Genomic DNA, 24,845 nt, shown 5'->3' with positions numbered 1-24,845 from the left:
GCATTGTATTATTAATCAAAAGGTGTTATGCAATTTTGTACAAAAATAGATAGATAGATAGATAGATAGATAGATAGATAGATAGATAGATAGATAGATAGATAGATAGATCGATCGATCGATCACATGGGTAATAATACAAAAATTGTAAACTTCATTAGGGCAAGAGCATTAAATCAGAGGCAATTTGTTGCACTGTTGGAGGAGCATGAGACTGAAGCTGAGAAGCTGATGTGGGCTACCACACAGCTCGCAGGTGGTTCAGCCTGGGAAAAGTTCTCAAAAGAGTTTGGGACCTGAAATTAGTGATTCAGGAGTTTTGTCAGATGAAAGGAAAGAGGAGGCCCCGGGGAAGACCCTGGACACGCTGGAGGGACTATGTCTCTCGGCTGGCCTGGGAACGCCTCGGTGTTCTTCCCGAGGAGCTGGCCAAGGTGTCTGGGGAAAGGGAAGTTTGGGCTTCCCTGCTTAGACTGCTGCCTCTGCGACCCGGTCCCGGATAAAGCGGAAGAAGACGAGACGAGACGAGGAAAGAATATACCTGAACTAACTAGCACAGTCTAATTGGATGATTTGATGTTTGCCATCAAGAAGGATAAAGCGGCTAGAGATGATGAGATGAGATGATGAGATTAATTAGAGGTTATGGTATAACAAAATGGCGGCACAGTGATGTACTGGTTAGCGCTGTCGCCTCACAGCAAGAAGGTCCGGGTTTGAGCCCAGTGGTCGACGAGGGCCTTTCTGTGTGGAGTTTGCATGTTCTCCCCGTGTCTGCGTGGGTTTCCTCTGGGTGCTCCGGTTTCCCCCACAGTCCAAAGACATGCAGGTTAGGCTAATTAGCCCATGTTTACATTAGACTGTATCAGCGGATCATCAGATTAACGTTTTTAAAACGATTAGTGTGCACACAGCAACACCAATACACGATTTGCGTGCACACAGCAACACCAATACACGGATACGCTCGGCTCTGCAGGCATCCTGCGCTCCAAATCACTCCACCCTGAACAGCGAGTGCCCTCTGGAGGGTGCGCACTCCGGCCTTGCGCAGCTCACAGAGCGCGCGAGTGTAGTGCACAAGCTGTGATTCAGGACTGAGCCGCTGTGTGTGTGATCCCAGTACATATCACTTACCACTTGCAAGTGAAAGGATGGCAAGCCTAAAGACAATCATAACTACACAATGGGCAGTATTTGCATCAGTATTTGCAGTATTTTCATACTTTTATACTCTTTAATGAAAGGTGATACAAGGCGGAAGTCCGCACCGTTTTTCAGCAGTCGCGTCACATGACCAACGCCAGCGAATCAGGAGGGTGGATGTCACAGTGACGTTGTCCAATGACAACGCCAGCTAGAGCTCAGCACAGCGTATCCGCGTATCCGCGTATTCTCAATGTTTACACAGCACCGGAGCTGACACGATCTGGATTGAATACGTGGACCCTGGCGGATTCCCGTTTCCCGGCGTTTCCAGGCGGTTTAATGTAAACGGACAGTGCATCCGCGAAGAAAACGAGACAGATACGGTCTAATGTAAACTTGGCCTTAGTGGCTCTAAATTGACTGTATATGTTAGCCCTGCAGTGACCTGGTGACTTGTACCCTGCCTCTCACCCATAGTCAGCTAGGATAGGCTCCAGCTTGCCTGTGACCCTGTACAGGATAAGTGGCTACAGATAATGGATGGGTATGACAAAATCTCTCTCACACACACAGAGAGAGAGAGAGAGAGAGAGAAACACCCTGGAGGTAACCACAGCTGATGGTTTAACTTGATTATTATTTCATATAAGCATATTGAATTCTGTGCGGAGTTTGCATGTTCTCCCCATGTCCGCGTGGGTTTCCTCCGGGTGCTCCAGTTTCCCCCACAGTCCAAAGACATGCAGGTTAGGTTAACTGGTGACTCTAAATTGACCGTAGGTGTGAATGTGAGTGTGAATGGTTGTCTGTGTCTATGTGTCAGCCCTGTGATGACCTGGCGACTTGTCCAGGGTGTACCCCGCCTTTCGCCCGTAGTCAGCTGGGATAGGCTCCAGCTTGCCTGCGACCCTGTAGAACAGGATAAAGCAGCTAGAGATAATGAGATGAGATATTGAATTAGCGCATATTTTCAGCTGACTTTCAGAACCTTGGGGTGACTGAACATTCATTCATATTTATTGTTTTGAGTGAATAACAACTTCTTTCTGGATTTTTTCTGTAATTAAAAGGCACCCCAAAAATCATGATTATTTATTTTACATATAATTCTTGATGTCCATATTTACAAATTTCTTTATATACACAAGAAAACTTTCGAAAATATTGGTACCACCTATACTAATCTTCATACTAGTTGAAAGAAAATCAGTTGTATCGTCCACCCCGAGCCACCAAGGCCGTTTCGGATGCGCATGCGTACTCTTCCCTCTACCCCTCCTCTTAGCAACAGAGCAGCAGCAAACATGGCTGCCCCCAGTAACGCTGAGCGTTCTCCTGAGAGGTCGGCGCCGCTGAAGACGCCGAAAACTGAGCTCCCATCTCCCGAATCAGATGAGCTGAGTGATGGCAACCAGTATCATTCCGACCCGTCGGCTCCCAGCAGATTCCCCTCTCTGAATGTGTCCATATCAGCGCTGGGGGCCGGAGGCGGCTCGGCCTCTGCCTCCAACAACAGCAGCAGCGTCGCTGGCGGAGGCGGCTTCACGGTGTGTCGCGGTATGTCATGGACTCCATCCGAAACCAACGCTCTCATCGCCGTTTGGGGTAACGAACGACTCGCCGAGGCTCGCATGCAGCAGCTGGAAGTGGCAGGGACGGTATTTTCCGGCAAGGCGCCCGGACCGGCCATGTACGAGCGGGTTTCCAGAGCCTTGTCAGAGCTCGGGTATGATCGGACTCCGTCTCAGTGCAGGGAGAGGATGAAGGTAATGTTAAATGGCCAGCGAAGCCGAGCAGCACTCAGCGTTCAGGTCCATGCAGGATTTAGACCCTGAACAGTGTTTAGTTATAATATTAGCTTTACTGTTTACTGTGAATTGTTGTGTCAAAAAACAAAACAGGGTCTGTGACTGATGTAATACACTGCCATGCCTGGTGTTCAGTTATTAATGTCTATTATTAACCATTGATCTAATAAATAATTCCTAATAAATGATGGAATACAAAAAACTTTTTTTGCCATAATAATAAATTTCTCTTGAAAGCTTGTGCCTGCTTGTCATGAGCATAATTTATTCACTTCCACAGTATCCACTTGATAACATGCTGCAGTGAATTTTATGGTGTGTACCTGGTTCTGTTTATAAAAACACGTACTATATTTTATATATAGCACTTCTTAGAGTAGCATGGATCCTCCTATTAACTGTGGTTAAACTGTGGTCTAAGTTTGATGCTGCACCTTCCAGTAGTTTTAATCTCTTTGAGCTATGAAAGTCAAAACATGAAGGCAAAACTAAATCACAATCTTTTCCCATGCTATTTATTTTGACTATCATATAAGTACATGTGGGGCGGCACGGTGGTGTAGTGGTTAGCGCTGTCGCCTCACAGCAAGAAGGTCCTGGGTTCGAGCCCCGGGGCCGGCGAGGGCCTTTCTGTGTGGAGTTTGCATGTTCTCCCCGTGTCCGCGTGGGTTTCCTCCGGGTGCTCCGGTTTCCCCCACAGTCCAAAGACATGCAGGTTAGGTTAGGTTAACTGGTGACTCTAAATTGACCGTAGGTGTGAATGTGAGTGTGAATGGTTGTCTGTGTCTATGTGTCAGCCCTGTGATGACCTGGCGACTTGTCCAGGGTGTACCCCGCCTTTCGCCCGTAGTCAGCTGGGATAGGCTCCAGCTTGCCTGCGACCCTGTAGAAGGATAAAGCGGCTAGAGATGATGAGATGAGATCAAAACACAGACCATGACAGGCTATCCTAAAGAAGTTGTGCACTGGTTTCAGCATCATCTGCTCCCTTACAATTAATCAGTTGTGGAGAGATTAATTCTAACAAGCCTGAAGACATTTGTAGAGGAGATCTTGGTACACTCCTCCATTGATATTGTTAAAGGCGTTTAGCAGGCAGTCTTATCTAGAGCAATGTACAGCAGGGGGTTAAGTGGCTTGCACTTCAGCCATTTCTGCTGGTTCAGGGAATCGAACTGGTGACCTTTTGGTCCTGAAGCTGCTTCTCTAACTATAAGGCCATGGCTTCAGTTCTAGAAACTGACCATCTCAGTTTTGAGAGTTCAAGTCTAGAAGCTGAGATGGTCATATGCAGGGTGTTTAAATTTTTTTATATCTCTTGGGATATTTACATCTCAATATAATTTTTTTTTTTTTTTAAACACCCTGTAGTTTGTGTTTCTTTAACCATTTCTCAGTTGATTTGGAAGCATGTTTGATTTATTGGCTTGTCGAAAACTTTGTCTATAGCCAAGTATTAATTTATTGGGAGATGCAACCAGGTTTTGGGATAAAATAGCCTGGTATCTTAACAACAGCCCTCGAACCAACGGCCCTAAAATATCCCCAAATCATCAATAATCTACCAACATTTTTACAGTAGGTGTCAGGTGCTTTTGCTTGTATGCAGTCCACTTTTTCACCAAACATGCTTATGATGTGCAGAACCAAAAAGTTTGATTTTGATTTTAGCTGACCAGAACACACGATGGTAGTTTTAATGACACTTTATTAACAATAAAGCTCTCTTGAACCGATAGCACTGCAAGAAAGAAGTCTTTCCTGACAGCATGAACTTTAGTTCATGCTGTCAGGAAAGACTTCTTTCTTGCAGTGCTATCGGTTCAAGAGAGCTTTATTGTTAATACATCCATATGGCAGATTCTACCATTACAGAGGCCAGTTAAGTCCCATCTCCTTAAATTGCTGAATTGATTATTTTGATCATTCTATTAAGTTTTTCTAGTAGGATTTGGGGTCTTGGACATTCACAGTAATGTGAATGTGAAAATTCACAGTAACCTGGTAACTAATTAATAAAAGCCTGACATGACAGACATGCTAAATGACAATAGAAACACTTCAGTTTCTATCATCAAAATCTGACAGACAAACTAACGTCTACCATCATATTCTGACAGACACTCTAGATGACAATAGCAACAAAACTGTTTCTTACATTATTAATCTGACAAATTTAGTAATAATATTAAATACCTCATCACTAGAACCAAATATTGAAATAAAAAAGATAAAATTTATTTTCAAAATTGAAATATCAACAATAATTGTCAGAACAGTGACGATAGACACGACTGTGTCACTTTCGCGGGGAAATAACACATTGAAATGGCCTGTCGGCTGAAAGGGTCGCAAGTGGCTCTGATTTATCTCAACTTACGATAGTTTTCCTCCAGAAAATTTTAAATATGAATGCACAAATATATTCTCAATGTTTCTATCGTCAAAAATTTCTATCGTCAGGATAGCTGACAGAAAATCTTACCTTGATTTATTTGATGAAATCTAGCTGTCAGAACTCCAAGTCTTGCCCGGAAGTAAATGTCTGCTGTCACAAAAATCATGCGCAGTAGAATTTCCTCTTTGCGTCAGTCAACATGTGCGTGGTGAGGGCTTGAATTTTGCTATCGTCAGGTGCATTTGACTGACAGACTGACGATAGCATTTTTTAAAATAACTGTGGGCTTCTCTCGTGAACGAAATAGTTTTTTTTGCTGTTAATCTATTTCAACTCTATCTGTTGACACCCAAAAGTTATAAAGCCTGCTTCCACACGATAACTACCAAAGATCCATAATGGCTGAGTCTATCGTCAGGTCATCTGACAGAAATTCACTGACGATAGCAACAGGGATAATGAAAGTGATTTTTAAAATGGGAGTTATGTCTGTCAGATATGTCAAAGAAATAGAACTTTATTCTTTAAAGATCTTTTGTTGATATACTCAGTGTATTTTTAAATGACGTGCTGTTTTAGAAGACCAAATACCATATTTTCAATCTTGAAAATATTACCTCACTGAAAAAAGGACAAGAAAAATTTCTTATTTTGTGGGCAAATGGTTAATGGATCCAGTTACGGTAGAATCTGCCATATACAAGTATACAGTGCATTGAAATCTGATTTTTCTCAGGCTCCCCAAGGTGCATTTATAGAGAAAATAGATTACAAAACAAGGTATATAAATGATGATCTATAGCTATCTAAGTAGATATTTATATGTCTAAACATCTAGCTATCTAAGTAGAATAAATGACAAAGACAGGTACAAAGTGGCATTGTGCATTTGTGTGCAAATGTTCATTTTACTGCAAAAATACAAGAGACTGCAGTTCAGTTTGAAGAGTTCAATTTTTTTCAGGATTTTACAAACAAGTGCAAAGTGAGCATTTTGTATGGGCAGTGTGGTGCAAATGAATGAGAAAACTGTAGCTTCAGGTTGAACTGTCAGTTCTTCGGCGGTAACAGTGAATTGAGGACTCTCACTGCCTGGGGGAATAAGCTGTTGCAGTGTCTGCCAGTGACGGTTCAGATGCTTTGGTATCTTCTGCCAGATGGCAGGAGGGAGAGCAGTGTATGTGATGGGTGGGCCTTGTCCTGCACTATGTTGTTGGCATGGCAGTGCTTCTTATAGAGTTGGGACATGGGTGGGAGAGGGACCCCAATGATCCTCTCTGCCATCCTCACTATCTGCTGCAGGGACTTTTGTTCAGCGATGTCGCCGTTCTCAAACCAGACAGTGATGTAAGATCAGAGAGCACTCTCAATGGTCCCTCGGTAGAAGGATGGGAGGAGGGAGGCTGGCCTTCTTCAGCTTTCACAGAAAGTGTAGATGCTGTTGAGCTTTCTTGGTGATGGCAGTGGTGTTCAGGGTCCAGGAGAGGTTGTCTTCTGTATGCACTTTCAGGAACTTCATACTGCTGACCTGTTTCAACAGTAGAGCCACTGGTTTGCAGTGTAGAGAAAGCAGCTGGATTCTTTCTGAAGTCAACAACCATCTCTTTCATCTTCTCAACATTAAGGCCCTGTCCACACGGCAACGGATTCAGGTGAATCCGATAAAATTTTTTATCGTTTCGGCCTGGCGTCCACACGGCACCGGTGTTTTGGGTGCCCCAAAACGATATTTTTTGAGAACGGTTTCCAGAGTGGAAAAATCTGGCAACGGCGCCGTTGCGAAGTCGTCTGGATGAGTAGAACGGATTTGTTTACGATGACGTCACAACCACATGACTAGAACAAGCAGCACTCACTCATTCACGCCGGGTAGAAGAAGGGGTTTATGCGCATGCGTCCTACTTCTTCTATTGTTCTGGTGTCTCCGATGGGACCGTCTTACAGCGCATGTAGAGGTGTGGCATGTGTATTGCATTGTTTTCAGCAAGCGTTGCGTTGCCATATGTACCTGATATTTTACTGATCCGTTGCCCATGTGGACGCAATATTTTTTTTACCCGCTAAAAAAAAAATCTCGTTGCCGTTGTCATGTGGATGTAGCCTAAGGCTACATCCACACGACAACGGCAACGAGATTTTATTAAAAAAAATATCGCGTCCACATGGGCAACGGATCAGTAAAATATCAGGTACATATGGCAACGCAACGCTTGCTGAAAACGATGCAATGCACATGCCACACCTCTACGTGCGCTGTAAGACGGTCCCATTGGAGACACCAGAACAATAGAAGAAGTAGGACGCATGCACATAAACCCCTTCCTCTACCTGGCGTGAAGCACTCACAGGAACACACAACAAGAAGAAGAAGATGGCTGCGACTACGCGAGGAAATCGTGCCTTCTGTGTGTACAAATTAGTTTTATTAGTGTGCATAGTTTTATATAACTTAATTTTCTTATTGTGTGTGAACATTTTGAAAAGCATTTTTATATAATTTATATAACTTTTTATAGTGTGTGTGAACATTTTGAAAAGCAGTCTTATCCGATAAAAAAAAAGAAATTCAAGAAATGGTTCAGTTACTTGTTTATTTAAAAGAAAAGCTGTATGCAAAAGTGAATGCAATGCAGTGGTTCATACAAAACAGCGAGACTGCTGCTTGTTCTAGTCATGTAGTTGTGACGTCATCATAAACAAACCCGTTCTACTCATCCAGACGACTTCGCAACGGCACCGTTGCCAGATTTTTCCACTCTGGAACCCGTTCTCAAAAAATATCGTTTTGGGGCACCCAAAACGCCGGTGCCGTGTGGACACCAGGCCGAAACGATAAACAATTTTATCAGATTCACCTGAATCCGTTGCCGTGTGGACAGCCTCTAAGAGTCAGCTTGTTGTACTGACACCATTCCACCAGGTGTGAGACCACTGCTGTGTATGCAGACTCATTGTCGTTACTGATGAGACCCATTACTGTTGTCGTCTCCAAACTTGATGTAATTAGAGTTTGCAGACAACACAACAGTAGTGGGTCTCATCAGTAACAACAGTCAGTGCGTTTACATGCACATAGAGAGAATCGAATTTCTGCCGTTGCTCGACTGAAATCGAAGTTCAAAATGCCATGTATACACCTTAATTCAGCTGAAATTGAACCGAACTTGATTTCTCGGAATCGAGCTACACGACCTAGATTATGTGATTTCTGCCGAGCTACTTAGTGCATGTAAACCCTATTGAGCTACGTATTCGAGCTACTTACTTCAGCACTGCCCCTTCTGGAAGTGACGAGTGACGAGACCACAAGCGGGAAACACAACAGCCTCGGTCGGCATGACAATGGCATGAATCTTTTCTTTTTGTGACATTGTTTACACTGTTAAAATTTAGCTCACTTATTGTATCACCAAATACATCTGTACAGCTGTTGCATAGCTGTGAATTGTGTACATAAACAAGTCATTGTATTTGTGTGTGTGTGTATATATATGTCCAACATCTGAAGAATGTCAATAAAAACAAAACAATTGAACTTTTTTGTGTGTTTAAGACATAAGTTAAATTGTAAGCAAAAAATGGACTTTAGAAAAATATACAATTGTGCAAAATAAGTTGTCTTACAAAACAGTGGTCTGCGCAGGACAGTTTGTAGCCATACAGTCTGTTAGAGCAAGCCTAACAGCTTGAGCACGGAACTTGTGAACACGGAACTGCCAGTGTTGCCAGATTGGGAGGTTTTAAGTGCATTTTTGCGGATTTGAACATGTTTTGGGCTGGAAAACGTCAGCAGTATCTGGCAACACTGCTGATAACTTTGTTTATACTCTTGAATAGCTTTTCTTCATGACGACAACCAGAAGTGTACCAACACGATGGGGCGTGTAGCGCCACCTGTGGCTCGGGTGCACAATGTACCTCACACAGCTCGATTTCCTTGTGTGCATTGGATTTCTTTGGCACCCCTGCTGGGACCCTTAGCTCGATTACCGACAGTAGCTCGATTTGGATGTGCATGTAAACGTACTGAGTGAGAGTCTGCATACAGAGCAGAGGTCAAACACCTGGTGCTTATTGCAGCCAGTTGTTAGAAAAGTGCCATTTAATAGTTGATTTTTAAACTGTCTTTTCTCACCAACACTATTCTCACTGTGTTGGGGGCAGTGCGTTCGTATGCCTTGCAAATTTTCTTCTGTTTCAAAAATATTAAGCTTTTTTTTATTGCCCTAGTTCTGCTTAATGGCTGCGTTTGCGTATACCTTTTTCTAACCCTTTGCCTAATCTGTGCAGGTCAACAACAACAACAACAACAACAACAACCTGTTTCTTTTGAGTTGGGACAAAGGGATTTAACATTTGTGCAGCATCTCAATTATACTTCAGGGAAACAGGATATAGTTTAAAGCAGCAGCAGAATTTCTGGGTACTGAAAAATAGTATATGTTGGCTGTGTATGTTTTTTTTTTTTTTAAGTATTCCATGGGGTGTCAATGATTTTAGAACATACATTTTAAGAGATAATACTATTATTTGAAAAATCTTGTTAGTTTAAAAAATATCATTTAACAATATTCCAGTGACATTTTCTTTGTTAGAACAAAGATAAACCACTTCACCAATTGGTTGAGTGGGAATGTTTAATTATTGCTTGTATTCTTTATTTTATACCATAACGTTTGCTGATTTTAAAGGGTGCGGATAATTATGGAGGGCACTGTACACTAGTCTGATCAGTGATGGTAATTGAATTCTCAGGTAGTTTATAATTAAATTTTGATATTGTGATATTTAATAGGGAATGTTGTCTTGGTTGCTCACAGACACTACGGCGATGCTACAGCCGTGTGAAGGAGCACGGCATTGGGAAGAGGAAGAGCAGTTACTCCATCGAGCAGCTGGAGAAGGTGTTTGGCCAGGGTGGCTGGGACTCTCAGAGCTGCCAGCCCGTGCTAATTAACAGCAGCGGCCTCTATCAGGAGATGGAGTCAGATGGCAGCACAATGGAGGACTACCCTCAAGAGGACTGGTGCAGCCAGGATCTTTCTGCTGCTTTCCAGGAGGGAGAGATAGAAGCTGGTAAGTAAACTGTAATCTGCACACTTTGCAAGATAAGCTGAAAATAAGCTTTGCTGCTCAGGTGAAAGAGTGTATGCTTCCAAGAGGCTACAATGGATACAAAATCCATGCAGATTTAGAATTTTTCAGTTTTAATATTTTTAATATTTCATAAATAAAATGATGCATCAATAAATATATTAAAAATTGTAGAAATTAACTTTTTTTTTAATGCAATGCTACTGGATTGCTGGATAACTTTTCCCAAACGTGTGTATCATGATAGATATTGTGTATCGTAGAAATGTCTTCAAGAATCATGTTTTTGTCATATTTGTGAACTGCCAGTGTCAACTAGGGCTGGGTATCGATTCAAATTTCAAGAATCGATTCGATTCCGATTCTGAAGCTTCAGAATCGATTATCACGACTCTATACGATTTGATGCGATCCGATCTCGATTCGATTCGATCCAATATCGATTCGGGTTAGTGTTATTAGAACCATTTTTGACTGTGTAGTTAAGCAACATATTAATACTTGTATTATATTGACATTCAACAGCAAATTAATCAAGTATTAGTAGTTAATGATGGCTGTAAGACTGGTGAAAATGATAATGATCAAACCCCCTCACAGAAAGGCCAATCAAGACAGCAAACAGAGGACGCCAGAGGTCTCTATACCTGCAACAATAGTGTCCAAATGGGACACTAACCTGGTGCATTATTAAGATTAAGAATTCACCCAAAAGCTGTTCTGTTGCACACAAATGCATTTTTATTTTATAATGTGAAAAAAGAGATTCTTAGCCAGTGTAAATGTAAACAGATTGCTGGTTACTGGCTTCAAAGTAACCTAATGGTCATTATACCGTTTGTAAATAAGAACCAAAGATACAGCACCTTAGGAAACATAAGTGTCTCACAGTTTTGTGTAAAATCTTCAAAATATAAAAAGTATAAAACATTCAATTGCCTTTAAAGTGCGAACATGTAAACAGGACATTTAAACTTAAACTTTAAATTTACCTTAAATTTTAAACTTGAATAAATAATAAACCTTAAATTTCAACTTCAGACTGTAAATAAAAACGCTGTTTCCTGTTAAAGTGTACACAAAAATAAATTCTGACTGGACCTTAAACTTGACCTGAGACAGACTGGGTAAACTGTCCATCAACTGCCATCACTTGGGTACAAAAAGATTCTTCTGCAGAAAAAGGAGCTCATTTACATGCCCAGGAGTAAGGCAGCTTCTTGCAGGGATGCAAACGGCGCGCCTTTTGGCGGATGCCGCCTTTTTCACGGCTGAATCGTGCAGATCCGATTTTTTTTGGGGGGGGGGGGCGTTGGAGTGTCTGATTATAATTTCATCAAAGTAAATTCTGTGTTAAAATTACTAAATAAGCAAATGCCGTTACAGTCCATGAAACATAGGAAGTATAAGTATGAGAAGAAAACAGTAAATCAGAAAGCTGCGCAAGTTTGCGCGAAAGCTGCGCAAATGTGCGCAGCTTTCTGATTTACTGTTTTCTTCTGACACTCCAACGCCCCCCCCTAAAAAAAAAATCGGATCTGCACGATTCAGCCGTGAAAAAGGCGGCATCCGCCAAAAGGCGCGCCGTTTGCATCCAGACCGCCTGTGCGAATTCAATGACGCGATGAGTGGGGTTAAAGTTCACCGGGAAAAATGTAATTAAAAAATCGATCTTTGGACGTACGAATCAATCTTCAGGAAATAATATGCAAATCAATTCAGAATCGGAAAATCGATTTTTTCAACACAGCCCTGGTGTCAACTATAAAAATCTACATTGATGAAATGTTAAAATCAACATAGTCGACATGCGTAGAAAATTTTCATCATAGAATAAGGGGGTGAGTGGACCCAGGGGCTTAACCAGGATTGGGAAGGTTGGGAGTGTTTTTCTGAAAGTAGGGAGTGTAACTTAGTCGCAACTGGGGGGGGACTTCTGGAGCTGCAATTGAGCCTTAATATGTGAATTATATTTTATTAGGCATTTAACACACATTTTATTTACTAACTTAATAAAATGTTATAACAAAATATAAATTTAGTTTCTTATTCATTAACCAGAACTTTAGAAATCACGGTAATTATCAATAAAATCTTCTACGAATACTTGCAATAAAAGCAGAAACCTTAAATTATCATTTCTAGTGCACTTAAGACAAAAAACAAAATACAAATTGTTGCAATCAAGTCCTATTACACAGAATACATCTTTACTATATACAATAAAGATAACAAATGAGATTCAGCCAACTCTGAAGATTAATATTATGAAATATATACAACTGAAAATAATAGATACCTTTAGCAAGCTTTGATTTTACAAAATATACATAATGCAAATGTTACATCACAAAATGTTAGGAATCATTTTGATTCTGTTAAAAAGTGCAATAAACAGGAGTTAAAAGTAAGTGAAATTAAGTTACAAATGAAAGGAAATTTTCCTGTAGTTACTTGAAATGTAAATACTGTAAACAATACAAAAAATTAAATAATTTTAGTTTATGAAAGTGCTATGTAAATCTTGGTGAAAGAGAAACCAATCGAAACCGAAAGAGTGAAAGTGATTGTCATGCCGTTACCATGGGAACAGTCTTTTATGAATGCAGAAATGGGTTCTCAGCACGCCAAGTCTGGTGTGACTGAGGAAGGTGACAAGTTTTATGCTTCATCTAATTTAGGTCATTTAAAAACTATAATATTATTTGGCAGTGGGCACATAGGAAAGTATAAAGTTTCTGTCAATATGTTTATCATGCTTTTATGATAAAAAAAACTCGCAAAGATATTTATCTAAATACATGACCTACTCATTCTAAACCTGCCGAGCTTCGCCGGTGAAGCTCTCAAAACTCGTAGTATTTTGCTTCCATTCAAGCCTTGTTTCGAAGTCTGACCAATAAGAACACTACATTTTTGGCGGTAAATTTGATTTTCTCGATTTAACTTCCATGTATGGAAAGCACGCGCGCCGGGCACACCCCGGGAAACCTCTGATCGTTGACAAAAATGTCCACAGAAAGGCACAAAATTACTTCACAAAACAGCAAAATTTCACAAAATTTGGGTTAACACGGGTTTATATAAAATTTATAAGCCGTGTTTGGGGATTTATGGCCGTGTTTTTTGAGAATTGGCCATGTAAAACACGGCTGCACAGCTTGCTAGCTAAGCCTGTGAGTGGACCAAAATGTAACCCCATTTATTTAAAGTGCTATACAGGGCTCGACATTGTCTGACTGGATGGGACAACTAAATATTTGGTCCAGACAAGTCAAATCCGCATCTGCTTGTCCGTCACGACAAGTTGAATTATTTCCAGCTCTCCCAGAAGTTCCGGGAGTCACCCACATATTGATATTGGCTCCCTGGGAGAGAGAGAGAGCTCACATGCTGATTGCTCTGTCTTGCTAAGTAGATCAATCACTTTTCTGTGTGGGCGGGCTTTACATCTTTTCTCCCGAACCGAGAAAGCGTGAGAGAGAGAGAGAGAGAGAGAGAGAGAGAGACTGAGAGAGAGCGCGCATCCTGATTGGTCTACTGAACAAGACAGAGCAATCAGTGTTCTGTGTGGGCGAGCTTGACATCTCTCCCGGACTAAGAGTCCATCAGTTCAGTGTATCCATAGTGCCCCAAAAAACAAAAATACAAAATCCACTTCATCTCAAACTACACGAAAGTGTCCCCTTGCCTCACAGGGGTAAAATAACGATGGTGTTGTGCTCTGTACTGTTTGTAACAGTGACCTGAGCATTGCTCAGATAAACGATTGTAAAAGACATGTTGAGGTGAGTTTAACAGTGTCATTTGTTCATGTACAGATTATACCCGCTAGCTCGCTGCTAAGGCCACATGATAAGGCCAAACTCCTTGAAAACTTGATTAACCCATTGACGCCGGATGCTGCGTCGCGCAACATTGCCCCTAGCGCCAGTTGTTGCATAACGCAACATTGCCCCAAATGCTGGTTGCTGCATAACGCAGCATTGTTGATTTGTCGTTATTTTCAAGACGCATGCCAGATTTGTTTTTTTTTTATAAAAATGTGTTAGTGTTAATGCTGAATGAGCATGATCCAATAAAAGCAGAGAATCTTATCTTTTAAATGCAACTTATTTCTTGTCTTTATGTGCTTCAGAGGCTGAGATATTGAATTTTTCATAGGCGTTTTCAATTAATTATTTTTATTTTAGAAAACCCTCAGGCAGATGGGGACCTTTTCTAAAAACTGGCTTAGGCATTTGCAGACATTTTTTTGCAGGCGTTTCAGGCATCAATGGGTTAAACTGGCAATAGAATATTAAAAATTAGTTAAATAGCAACGAGAACTGTGAGTAACTCACTGTAGAATACCCCCCGCTCACAACAAAATTTGTCAACTGGAACTGTGTGTGAACTTAAATAATACCCCTGCAACTAGGCTTTTCGCGATATTCGATATACCGACTTATCGTACGGTAAATGAAAATTAACTCGGCGATTTTTTTTTTTTTTTACACTGCGATTTTGGCATTTACGCGCTGTGCATCTACATAGGGAAGTCGCCAGAGTATTAGCTTGACCCACTGACTGAATAAAACACTGCGCTGTTTTCTGTCGTCTCACGTGGCTCTCTGTCAGAGGCAGGGCCTCCCAGCATGTAACAGTTATCCAACCAGGGTATCCACCGAATGGGGAAAAGACAACACGTTGCTCCATTGTACAGACCATAGGTGTAGAATTGGGTATGGACAGTATGAACGTGTCCCTACCAATATTTCTTTTTTTTTTTAAAGATTTTTTTTGGGACTTTTTTCACCTTTATTACTGGATAGGACAGTGTAGAGACAGGAAATGAGCGGGAGAGAGAGACGGGGAGGGATCGGGAAATGACCTCGGACCGGAATCGAACCCGGGTCCCTGGATTTATGGTATGGCGCCTTATCCACCTGAGCCACGACGCTCCTAATATTTCTGATAGAAGGAAAAAAAAATCACGCTCCATGGGCGGTACACAAATGGTTACTGTAGGTTTCCACTGGGCAAAACGCCACGCAAAATTCGCTCAAGAATATTCACTCTGGGGGTGTGGTCACGAAAACAGCAAGCAAATTTGGCTACCATGTCAGTTAGCAAGTGCAGTTGCAGTGCAGTGACTGGCTGCTAACTAGCAAGCTAGTAAACTGTCCTTGAGGAATGTAATGTTAGATTAGCTCGTAAAATTAATCAGTTAACAACGGTTCATATTCAGTGTGTAAAAACGACAATGACAGCATATGAATATGACGACTGTTTTCTAAGTTTGTGTGGCATGTAAATAGCAATCTGACTTGATACCGACAACAACTGGTGTTCATTAAGGTCACAAAGACATCATTAAATCATATAAAATTGTGCTAATGTTGGCTAATATTGCACTTAGTCTTGCTTGTGAAGTGCCTGCAAACTTTCGCAGCCCACTAACCCTTAATTTGAAGTGCTTCAGCGAAGACCTACAGAGAGCTCTGACCAAGTTCGTGTAACATGACATGTAAACAACAACCCAATGGTGATGTGGACATTGTTCGTGGCCCAGACACCTTTTAATCAAATAAAACATTTTCACGTAATAAGCATAACAGCCTCCGCCTTCTTGATCAGAAATTTTTGGTTACTCCCACCTAGGGCTGCTCGATATTGGAAAAAATCAATATCACGATTTTTTCAGTAAATATCGATATCGCGATTTTTAAAACGATATTTATACACCTTTTTTTTTAAAGCCCCGATCATCAACACCCGAGGCACCGGGCCACATTTTTATAGTACAGGCCTCATAGGCTACCTGTCAACCCTTCCCGTTGTACCCTGAAACGCCTTTTACTTAAACTATTTACTGTGCAAGCGCGTACTTTGCATAGGTCCTATAGCCTGCACAAGGCTCACGTTCTCCTCACTCAACATTTCCGATCACAGAGGATGGAGCCAGCGCTGGTATTACCAGTGATTACTGCGTAACGTCCACACTGGCTCGTAGCCAGCCAAGGATAAAATCTCTCTCTCACACACACACACACACACACACACACACACTACAACGTAAGCTTGTGTGTTGTTAAGACACCAACATTAAACACGCACACACACGGACTGGCCATTGGGAGTAGCGGGAGTTTTCCCGGTGGTTCAGTGTGGGCCGGCGGAGGAAAAAAAAAAAAACAGTTGCGCGCTGGCCTTTAATATGATAAGCAATGTTAACAGTTTCTTAAAGAAACAGTTAACATTGCTTATCATATTAAAGGCCAGCGCGCAACTGTAATAAGCAATGTTAACTGTTTCTTAAAGAAACTGTTAACATTGCTTATCATATTAAAGGCCAACGCGCAACTGTAATAAGCAATGTTAACTGTTTCTTAAAGAAACTGTTAACATTGCTTATCATATTAAAAGGCCAGCGCGCAACTGTTTTTTTTTTTTTTTTTCTCCGCCGGCCCACACTGAACCACCGGGAAAACTCCCGCTACTCCCGATGGCCAGTCCGTGTGTGAACATGCACAATATAGAGACAAGTCCTTAAGAATTAACATGCATGAAAATAGCTCAGCGGCATGTAAACATTCCCTGAAAGTGTAGGTGGCACTGCGGCTAGATGCTACGTGAAATGGCACAAGGCAAACACCATGCTTCGCTCAGTCAACAGACAAAATCCACGAACCCAGTAGTCCTCCTACTACTGTGGGTTAGTGTTCTGTGGCCAAAAACACCCTATGCACAGTCATTCCAAAACATCCCCACTAGTTGCAGGTTATGTCTCAAATACAGATATGCGTTGTGGATTAAGCGATCTATTTTCAAGCATCAGGCTTCTCTTCCTTCATCTTCCAAATGTGGACTCCGCTATCTTTTTGGCATGTCAGCATTGAAATACCATTTGCAGAGATATTTCACTCGCCATTAGGAAAAGTAAAAGCAACACATGATTAGGGCTACATGATTAGCAGGGGGACACCGTTTTAAGCGCACGGAATTTTAAAAACAATGTAATTACATCTGAGTCCGTCTACATCGCGCAATAAACCCGTCCTTAGCAGAACCTACTTCAAAGCATGATGCTAGCTGCAGATGCACAAGTCAAAATCAAATGAACCCAAGTAAACATGCCGCGGCGGGCAACATTAATAACCAAATTGCCTTACCTTAAAACGCTGCCTTGACCACAGGACGACTCGCAATTATTCCACTTAAATCCACACGGTTTAACACATCTAACACAGCTAGCAAGCTGGATATGTGCTAATATTGTTGTGCTTGTTTTCTTCCGTAGATGCCATTTTTACATTACCCAGTCCCACATCCAAAAATATGACATAAATATATGTTAATTGTATTATTATAACTATTAGCAAGCAAATCAAACAACATATTAACAAATCAATATATCAAATCACCCAACACGTATGAAAACAGAAGAACTGATTTTTTACTGTTGCGGAGATATCGCGGGAGTAGAATGGATGACGTATACAAGGCTACGGTGTGCCTTAGGGGACAGAAGGGTTGTTTTACCTTACAAATGACAAAAAATCGTTTCATATCGATATTATGAATTTTGATATCGTTTGACACCAATATCGATATCGTGATAAAAATACGATATATTGCACAGCTCTACTCCCACCTCTCTTTTGAAAATGTCACATACCGAGTACATACATATGCTGAACTGATTGATTTTCAAGGGGGTTCATTTGAAAGCGGTAGGCTAAAACTTTTCTCTGTAGAACCCTGTCACTACCTCCTCTCCCTCCCCTCTCATCTCTGAGCTCAAGAAGACAACAAAAGGGCAGTAATATAACAATAACCAATCAGAATTCAGATACATTCTGTTGCCAAGTAAAATTGTAACCTTTCAGTGTGTCAGAAAAATTCTAGAGACCTCGTCCTGTTTTACCGTTAGATCAATCACATATCAGCTTAAACTAGCATTTTAAAACTAGTGAAAGCTCATACAGAAGATAGCCTACTCTCCCTGCCAGCCTCATGGAACGCAGTGTTTAAGGCTTTGTATGTGTTTTACTTCTATTTATGAGAGGAAGGAACATACTCCTTCCCGACAGTCAGTGCGTTATTTGCTTGTAAAACACATTTGTAAATTGGTAGGATGAGTTAATCATCACATGCAATATTTGCAATTAATCAAATGAATTGCATATTATTATTCATGAATTACTACAGTTCTGAACTTCAAATTTTAAAAGTCTGGACTTTGGAGAGATGATGGATACTCTTTTGGTGGAACACAGCGGAGCAAAATATTGTGACCCTCTAATGTTGACTTGAAGTTGGCACCACTGGGGGTTGGCATTGGGTTTATGTCCCCACCAATGTTAATACCAAACCTATGCCCTTGCCTACATGTTATATCGTTCTAATTGTTGTTAGTTTTATCCAAATGACAGCTGGCAATACGTTGTTCCTTTGCACTTTTTGTTTATCTGGGTACTAATCTTTGAGAAACTGGATTGGCAGAATGTTGCCTGTGAAGAAAAGAGTGTCTTTTTATTACCCTGTGCCAAGTTAATACTTGCTTAAGTGCAATTTTTAAAAGCCATGTATTTTATTTATTGTTTTTGTTGTGAGTGGTTTTGTTTGATTGTTGTTTTATTTCTTTAGGTTATTTATTTATATATTTTTTATGTTCCACTGTTGAATTGAATAAGTTGACTTAATTAAAAAAGTTTACTGTTCTTTGAAAGGGTAAATTTGCATGATTATTATTATTTTACTAGTGGGATAAAATTGTCTTGAAAAGACGTCAACAGTAATATCGTTTATTGCAATAATTTCTGAGACAATACATTTTGTTGGACGATAGTCCAACAAAATTTGTTATCGTGACAGGCCTACCTGCAACACCATGATTCAAATTCCTATTAGTCATTCATCTCAATAATATATGGGGTCTAAATTCATTTGATACAATTTCATAGAGTGGAACAGCAAAGTCTAGAAAGGACACATTAAGAAACAGAGCAAACACAGTGTGTCTTTTTGAAGACTGAATAAGGCCATTTCAAATTGATTTTATAAACTGATTTATAACTGTCTCTATCATCTCCGTTTTTGAAACCGAAATTGGTTGATTAAAGATTTTTGAAAACAATATATATTAATATTCTTAATTTTTTGAAAACCATTCAATAAGAAATGCTCACATCTGTTGTGTATTTTATGGATAAGAATCTATAAATCAACTGATGTGGCCAAGAATATTTGTAATATTACTTATATGCACTCAGTATTTTAAAAACTCAGCATAATTTGCTGAAAAAACTTGAATGGTATGGCTGCAGACAAAAGTTGGTGATCACTGTAGTACATGGGTATTGTTGACAGAATGACATCTTCTAAATGAATGTTTGTGTAGAAGTAGTCAATAAGACCCTCCTCTTCTATGTGTGGGGAAACTTGCACAACTGGCAAAATCCATAATATTTGCACAAGATCCAAGAGTTTCTTTGTATTACTGTTTTGAGTGAAAATGTCTACATTGAAGTCTCCCATAACTACAGCTTTAACACTATCTGAAATCTGGGATAAAAGTCTCTCCATTCCATAAAGAAAATCCTGAACGCTGGTTTTCAGATGATTGTATAGTGTGAGAAACACAAAACGCACTGCTCTATCCTCAGCTGGTGACACAATAATCATCTGATAATCAAATCGGTACATCTCTCACATTCATTTGCTTCACTAAATACATGTCCTGATGAATATAGAGAAGCAATCCACCATTTCTTCATTTTCTTTGGCAACCTACATGATCAAGACGCAAGCAGTTAAAGTTTTGTATTTCCGGGTGGATGTCACAAGGAATTAGCCAGGTCTCTGGTGGACACTTTCATCTTTCACCGGAGAACAAAAATGAGGAATGAATGAATTGATATTCAAGATATTCACTTTCAAATATCTGGTAGCTGACTTTTGTAATGACAGTGGAACAGAGAGTGAGAATTTAGCATCTTTTTTCATCGTTTGTATTTCTGACAGGGATTTTTTATTTACTTTTAAGTATCTTTAAGACCTTGGTTCAGGATTATTTTTCTTCTTGCACATCTTCAGGTGGTATACTGCAACTGTGCAATCAAAATCCATCAGACCATTTAGGAGGAGTTGCACTTACAAGCCTGTCATCATATATTGTCATATGTAAGGGAATAAGTTGAATTATCTCCCCTTTGAAACATCGGACTGAGATTATTTTCTTTTCTGTACATCTTCAAGTGGTATACTGCAGCTGTGTAAAGTTTCATCAAAATCCATCAAACCGTTTAGGAGGAGTTGTGCTTATAAGACACGTGGACGGACAGACAGGCTGAGGGACGGACAGGGTGATTCCTATATATGCACCCCCCCCCCCCCCCCCCCAACTTTGTTTGCAGGGGTATAATAAGCAGTTTACATAAATAGTATAAGTAGTCTGCATATTTTGTTACATTTTCTACATATAGGCCGATCTAATTTGGTTTACAGACGAGAGAAAATTACTCAGAGTATTACATATAGCCACCCCAGACATTATAGTAATGATACCCTATGCTTTTATATCTTTTAGGGACTACATCTTTTAGGGATTTTTGAAAATCACCATTTTTAATAATAATTATTCCAGAGTTACATCAGTAAAGTTCCAACAAAACCAGTTCAATCCCCTCAGTGAGCCGACTGTGTCATTGTTTGCAAAATTCTGGGGAAACAGAGTACAGCATGTGCATGTGTAAAAATAACCACGGCGTAATATCTAATTATAGATTATTAAACTCTGAATTAATCGAAATCGGAGAACTGGCAATCAAATACCTCAGTAAAATAAATATCTGTGGCGAATCTTCATTTCATTCAGACTTTTTATTGTATTTTTCTTTTGTATGGTACACATTAACACATTATTGTAAAATATTTTGGGGGAATTTTACGGTGGTGACGTTTTCATTTCATTTCACTTACGGTTTGTTTTCATTCACATTGTGATTCTGTCCCCCTTATCACATCCAACTTGTTTTCTTTGGTTTCTTTTTTATTTTTAAATTAATTTATACTTCATGTTTTACTGGATTAATCAAGATTTAACTTTATTTCCTCCAGAAGCTTTGAATTTGGGTGAGTCTAACTCTTAAAACTGCAGCTCAGGTAATGGGTTATCACAACACATGCACCATAATGGGGATTGGATAGTTTTTGTTTATTGTTACAGTGAAAGTTTGAGTTTTATTGAAAAATTATAAATCATTAAAGCATAATGATTATCATGACTATACCTACTTTTTGATAAACTTTTGTTAACCACTGTCAGAAAGCGCAGGTTGTTTGGAGACGGATGTACAGTATGTGCAGGAAGAGTGTCTTTATTATAAAAGAAACAAACAAGCATAAAGTTCAAAATGGCAGGCTGAATCAATAACGATAAACAGGCAAAAGGGTCAAGTGAGGCACAAAACAGACTAAACTGGGCAGGATAAGATAGGAAACCAAAACACAGAAACTAGAGCCAATAACCAGCAAGGCAAAACAGTAACACTGGCTCAGTGATGGTGATAAACAACGCAGTACTTCACACCATGTAGGTGTTGGCAGTGTCCTTTTATGCGGGCGCTGATTGCGCTTAATCCAGGGCAGGTGCTTGTCGTTAGAGGCACACACTGTTCAGAGCGCTCAAGTGAAAGTCTGTTGTGTGCGCCAGTGTGCGCGGGTGTCACAACCACTTTTCTTTCATTGAACTAGTAAATACATTGTAATAAAAAGGTTTGGTTGGGACAAGTGAAAAATCTTGCTGTTTGTCTGACTGGACAAGTGGATTAAAAAGTTAATGCCGAGCCCTGCTATGTTCTCTTTTAGTTCAAAAAGAGAGCTACTTTATTACAACAGAATCCATGGGGTATTAGATTAGATTAGATTAGATTAGATTAGATTAGATTAGATTAGATTAGATTAGATTAGATTAGATTCACTTTATTGATCCCACATCGGGGAAATTCACGTGTTACAGTAGCAAGAAAATGTCATACAAATAACAAATAAAACTGAAATAAAAATTAGATAAATGAAAGATTAAATACAGAGGGCTATTTGCATTATCTACCGTGAAAAAGTATAGAAATATTGCCTTATTGAGAGGCTCGGAAAAAAATTGCACATTACAGGTAGACTCTGTGTGTGTGTGTGTGTGTGTGTGTGTGTGTGTGTGTGTGTGTGTGTGTGTGTGTGTAATATATATGTGTATATGTAAAAAATAATTCAAGAAATATATATATATATATATATATATATATATATATATATATATATATATATGCATATAATAATTGCATCAATGAGGTAGAGGTAGTAGTGGTGAAGTAGTGCAAATAGAACGACAAACAGGTTATTGGTGCCACATTACAAGTTGTGGGTGTTATACAGTCTGAAAATAATTATAATTGTGTAATAAATCTTTTATGTGTTTCACAGAGGAGATCCAGCTTCCAAAGAACAGAGTTCTACAGTTAAGACCGGATGCTTCTGAGCATGCCCAGTAAGTAGTATTTACTGTAGTCACTTTACCTTCAGAAGCCTTTCCTCCAGCCCTGTTTTTCCCCAGAGGATTGTGTAGTACTATACAGTACTGTGCAAAAGTCTTAAGCACATGGAAAGAAATGCTGTAGACCAAAAATGGCTGAGAAAATAATGAAACGTTTCAGCATTAAAAAATACTATAAGCAGCAGTAAGCCATAATAAATGAAACATAGTCAATATTTGGTGTGAGACAACCCTTTGCTTTAAAAAAAAAAAATAGTAGCCTCCAGGTACAGTGAGTGCAGTTTTATAAGGAAATGAGCTGTAGGTTTTACTGAGCATCTTGCAGAACCAACCACAGTTCTTCTGGACACTTTGTCACACTTGCTTCTTAATTTTGCAGCAAATCCCAGTAGCCTTCGTTATGTTTTCTTTTTTTAATCTGAAAAGTGGTCTATGTTCTGTGCTACTCAGATACAAACATATTTTTTTCTTCTGTAGCATTTAATTTTGTGCTGAAAAACGAATGTTTGGAACTCTAAAATGTTTTTGTATTGACATGATAATGTAGAAGTTATAAAATAGAAATCTATAATAAAGTTATATGGAAAAAATTAGGGTACCTAAGACTTTTGCACAGTACTGTAGCTTGATTTCCTACTACTCCATGAGACAAATAGTTTTGGGAGCTTTAGAGCTGTCATTTTGTGCTATTCAGCTTATATTTTTATATACTTATGCCAAATGTTTAATCCAGCCACTGGGGGTGCATAAGCGTACTCTTGGTGCCGGTCCCAAGCCCGGATAAATTGGAGAGGGTTGCATCAGGAAGGTCATCCAGCGTAAAACTGTGCCAAATCTAACATGCGGATTGAAAAGAGAAATACCATACCGGATCAGTCGGGGCCCGGGTTAACAATGGCCGCCTCCAGTACTCTTGGTCAACAGGGTGCCAGTGGAAAGTATGCTACTGTTGCACCAAAATGGAGGAGGAGAAAGAGAGGGGGGAGGCGTGTTAGGAGAGAGCATGAAAGATGGAAGGGAAGGAGCTTAGAATTGAGGGTGGGAACATTGACTGGCAGAGCAAGAGAGTTAGCAGGTATGATGGAAAGAAGGAAGTTGGACATTTTGTGTGCAGGAGACAAGGTGGAAAGGAAGCAAGGCCAAGAACATTGGAGGTGGATGCAAGTTGTTTTATTATGGAGTCAATGGAAAGAGAAATGGTGTTGGTATTGTTTTGAGGGACGAGTTGGTCAACAGTGTGATTGATGTGAAGAGGGTGTCAGATAGAGTGATAGGCATGAAGTTGGAGATTCAAGAAGTGGTAATCAGTGTGTGTGTGTGTGTGTGTGCCCCACAGGTTGGATGTGAGAATGAAGAGAGAGTCTTTCTGGGAAAAGATGGATGAAGTGGTAGAAAGTATACTGAGGGAGGAGCGCATGCTGATAGGAGCAGATTTCAACGGACATGTTGGCAAGGGAAACAGAATAGATGAGGACGTGATGGACAGATATGGTGTAAGAGAGAGAAATGTGGAAGGGCAAATGATGGTTGATTTTTCAAAGAGGATGAATTTGGCAATAGTCAGTACATACTTCGAGAAGAAAGAGCAGCACAGGGTGACGTTTAAGAGTGGAGGAAGATCTACACTGGTGGACTACATACTCTGCAGAAGGGGTAACCTGAAGGAGATTGGAGACTGTAAAGTGATGGCAGGGGAGAGTGTAGCTAGACAACATCGAGTGGTCGTGTGCAGGATGAGCTTGAAAGTGAAAAAGAGGAAGCGTGAAATAGTGGAGCCAAAGATTAAGTGGTGGAAACTAAAAGAGGTTGAACATCAGAAGGAGTTTAGGGAAGAAATGAGATGAGCATTGAGTGGTAATGG

The 24,845-nt window shown here is 40.1% G+C and overlaps 1 protein-coding gene across 3 annotated transcripts in view; it reads left to right on the top strand.

Annotated features, from left to right (window-relative positions):
• Nucleotides 1-2,446: 2,446 nt before the first annotated feature.
• Nucleotides 2,447-24,845, top strand: part of LOC132873088 (myb/SANT-like DNA-binding domain-containing protein 2) — a 30,845-nt gene continuing 8,446 nt past the window's right edge. For 2 of the 3 annotated variants that reach the window (XM_060908322.1, XM_060908321.1), the window contains exons 1-3: nt 2,447-2,915; nt 10,176-10,431; nt 22,915-22,978. In XM_060908322.1, coding sequence (XP_060764305.1) covers nt 2,454-2,915; nt 10,176-10,431; nt 22,915-22,978 — 782 coding nt within the window. In that variant the 5' untranslated portion in view covers nt 2,447-2,453. Of the gene's footprint in view, nt 2,916-10,175; nt 10,432-22,914; nt 22,979-24,320; nt 24,478-24,845 lie in introns of all 3 variants that reach the window. The other variant, XM_060908323.1, reaches the window with a different exon arrangement.

Source organism: Neoarius graeffei, chromosome 25 (genome assembly GCF_027579695.1).
Source record: "Neoarius graeffei isolate fNeoGra1 chromosome 25, fNeoGra1.pri, whole genome shotgun sequence".
Classification (NCBI taxonomy): domain Eukaryota; kingdom Metazoa; phylum Chordata; class Actinopteri; order Siluriformes; family Ariidae; genus Neoarius; species Neoarius graeffei.
This window is presented reverse-complemented; position numbering and strand designations above follow the sequence as displayed.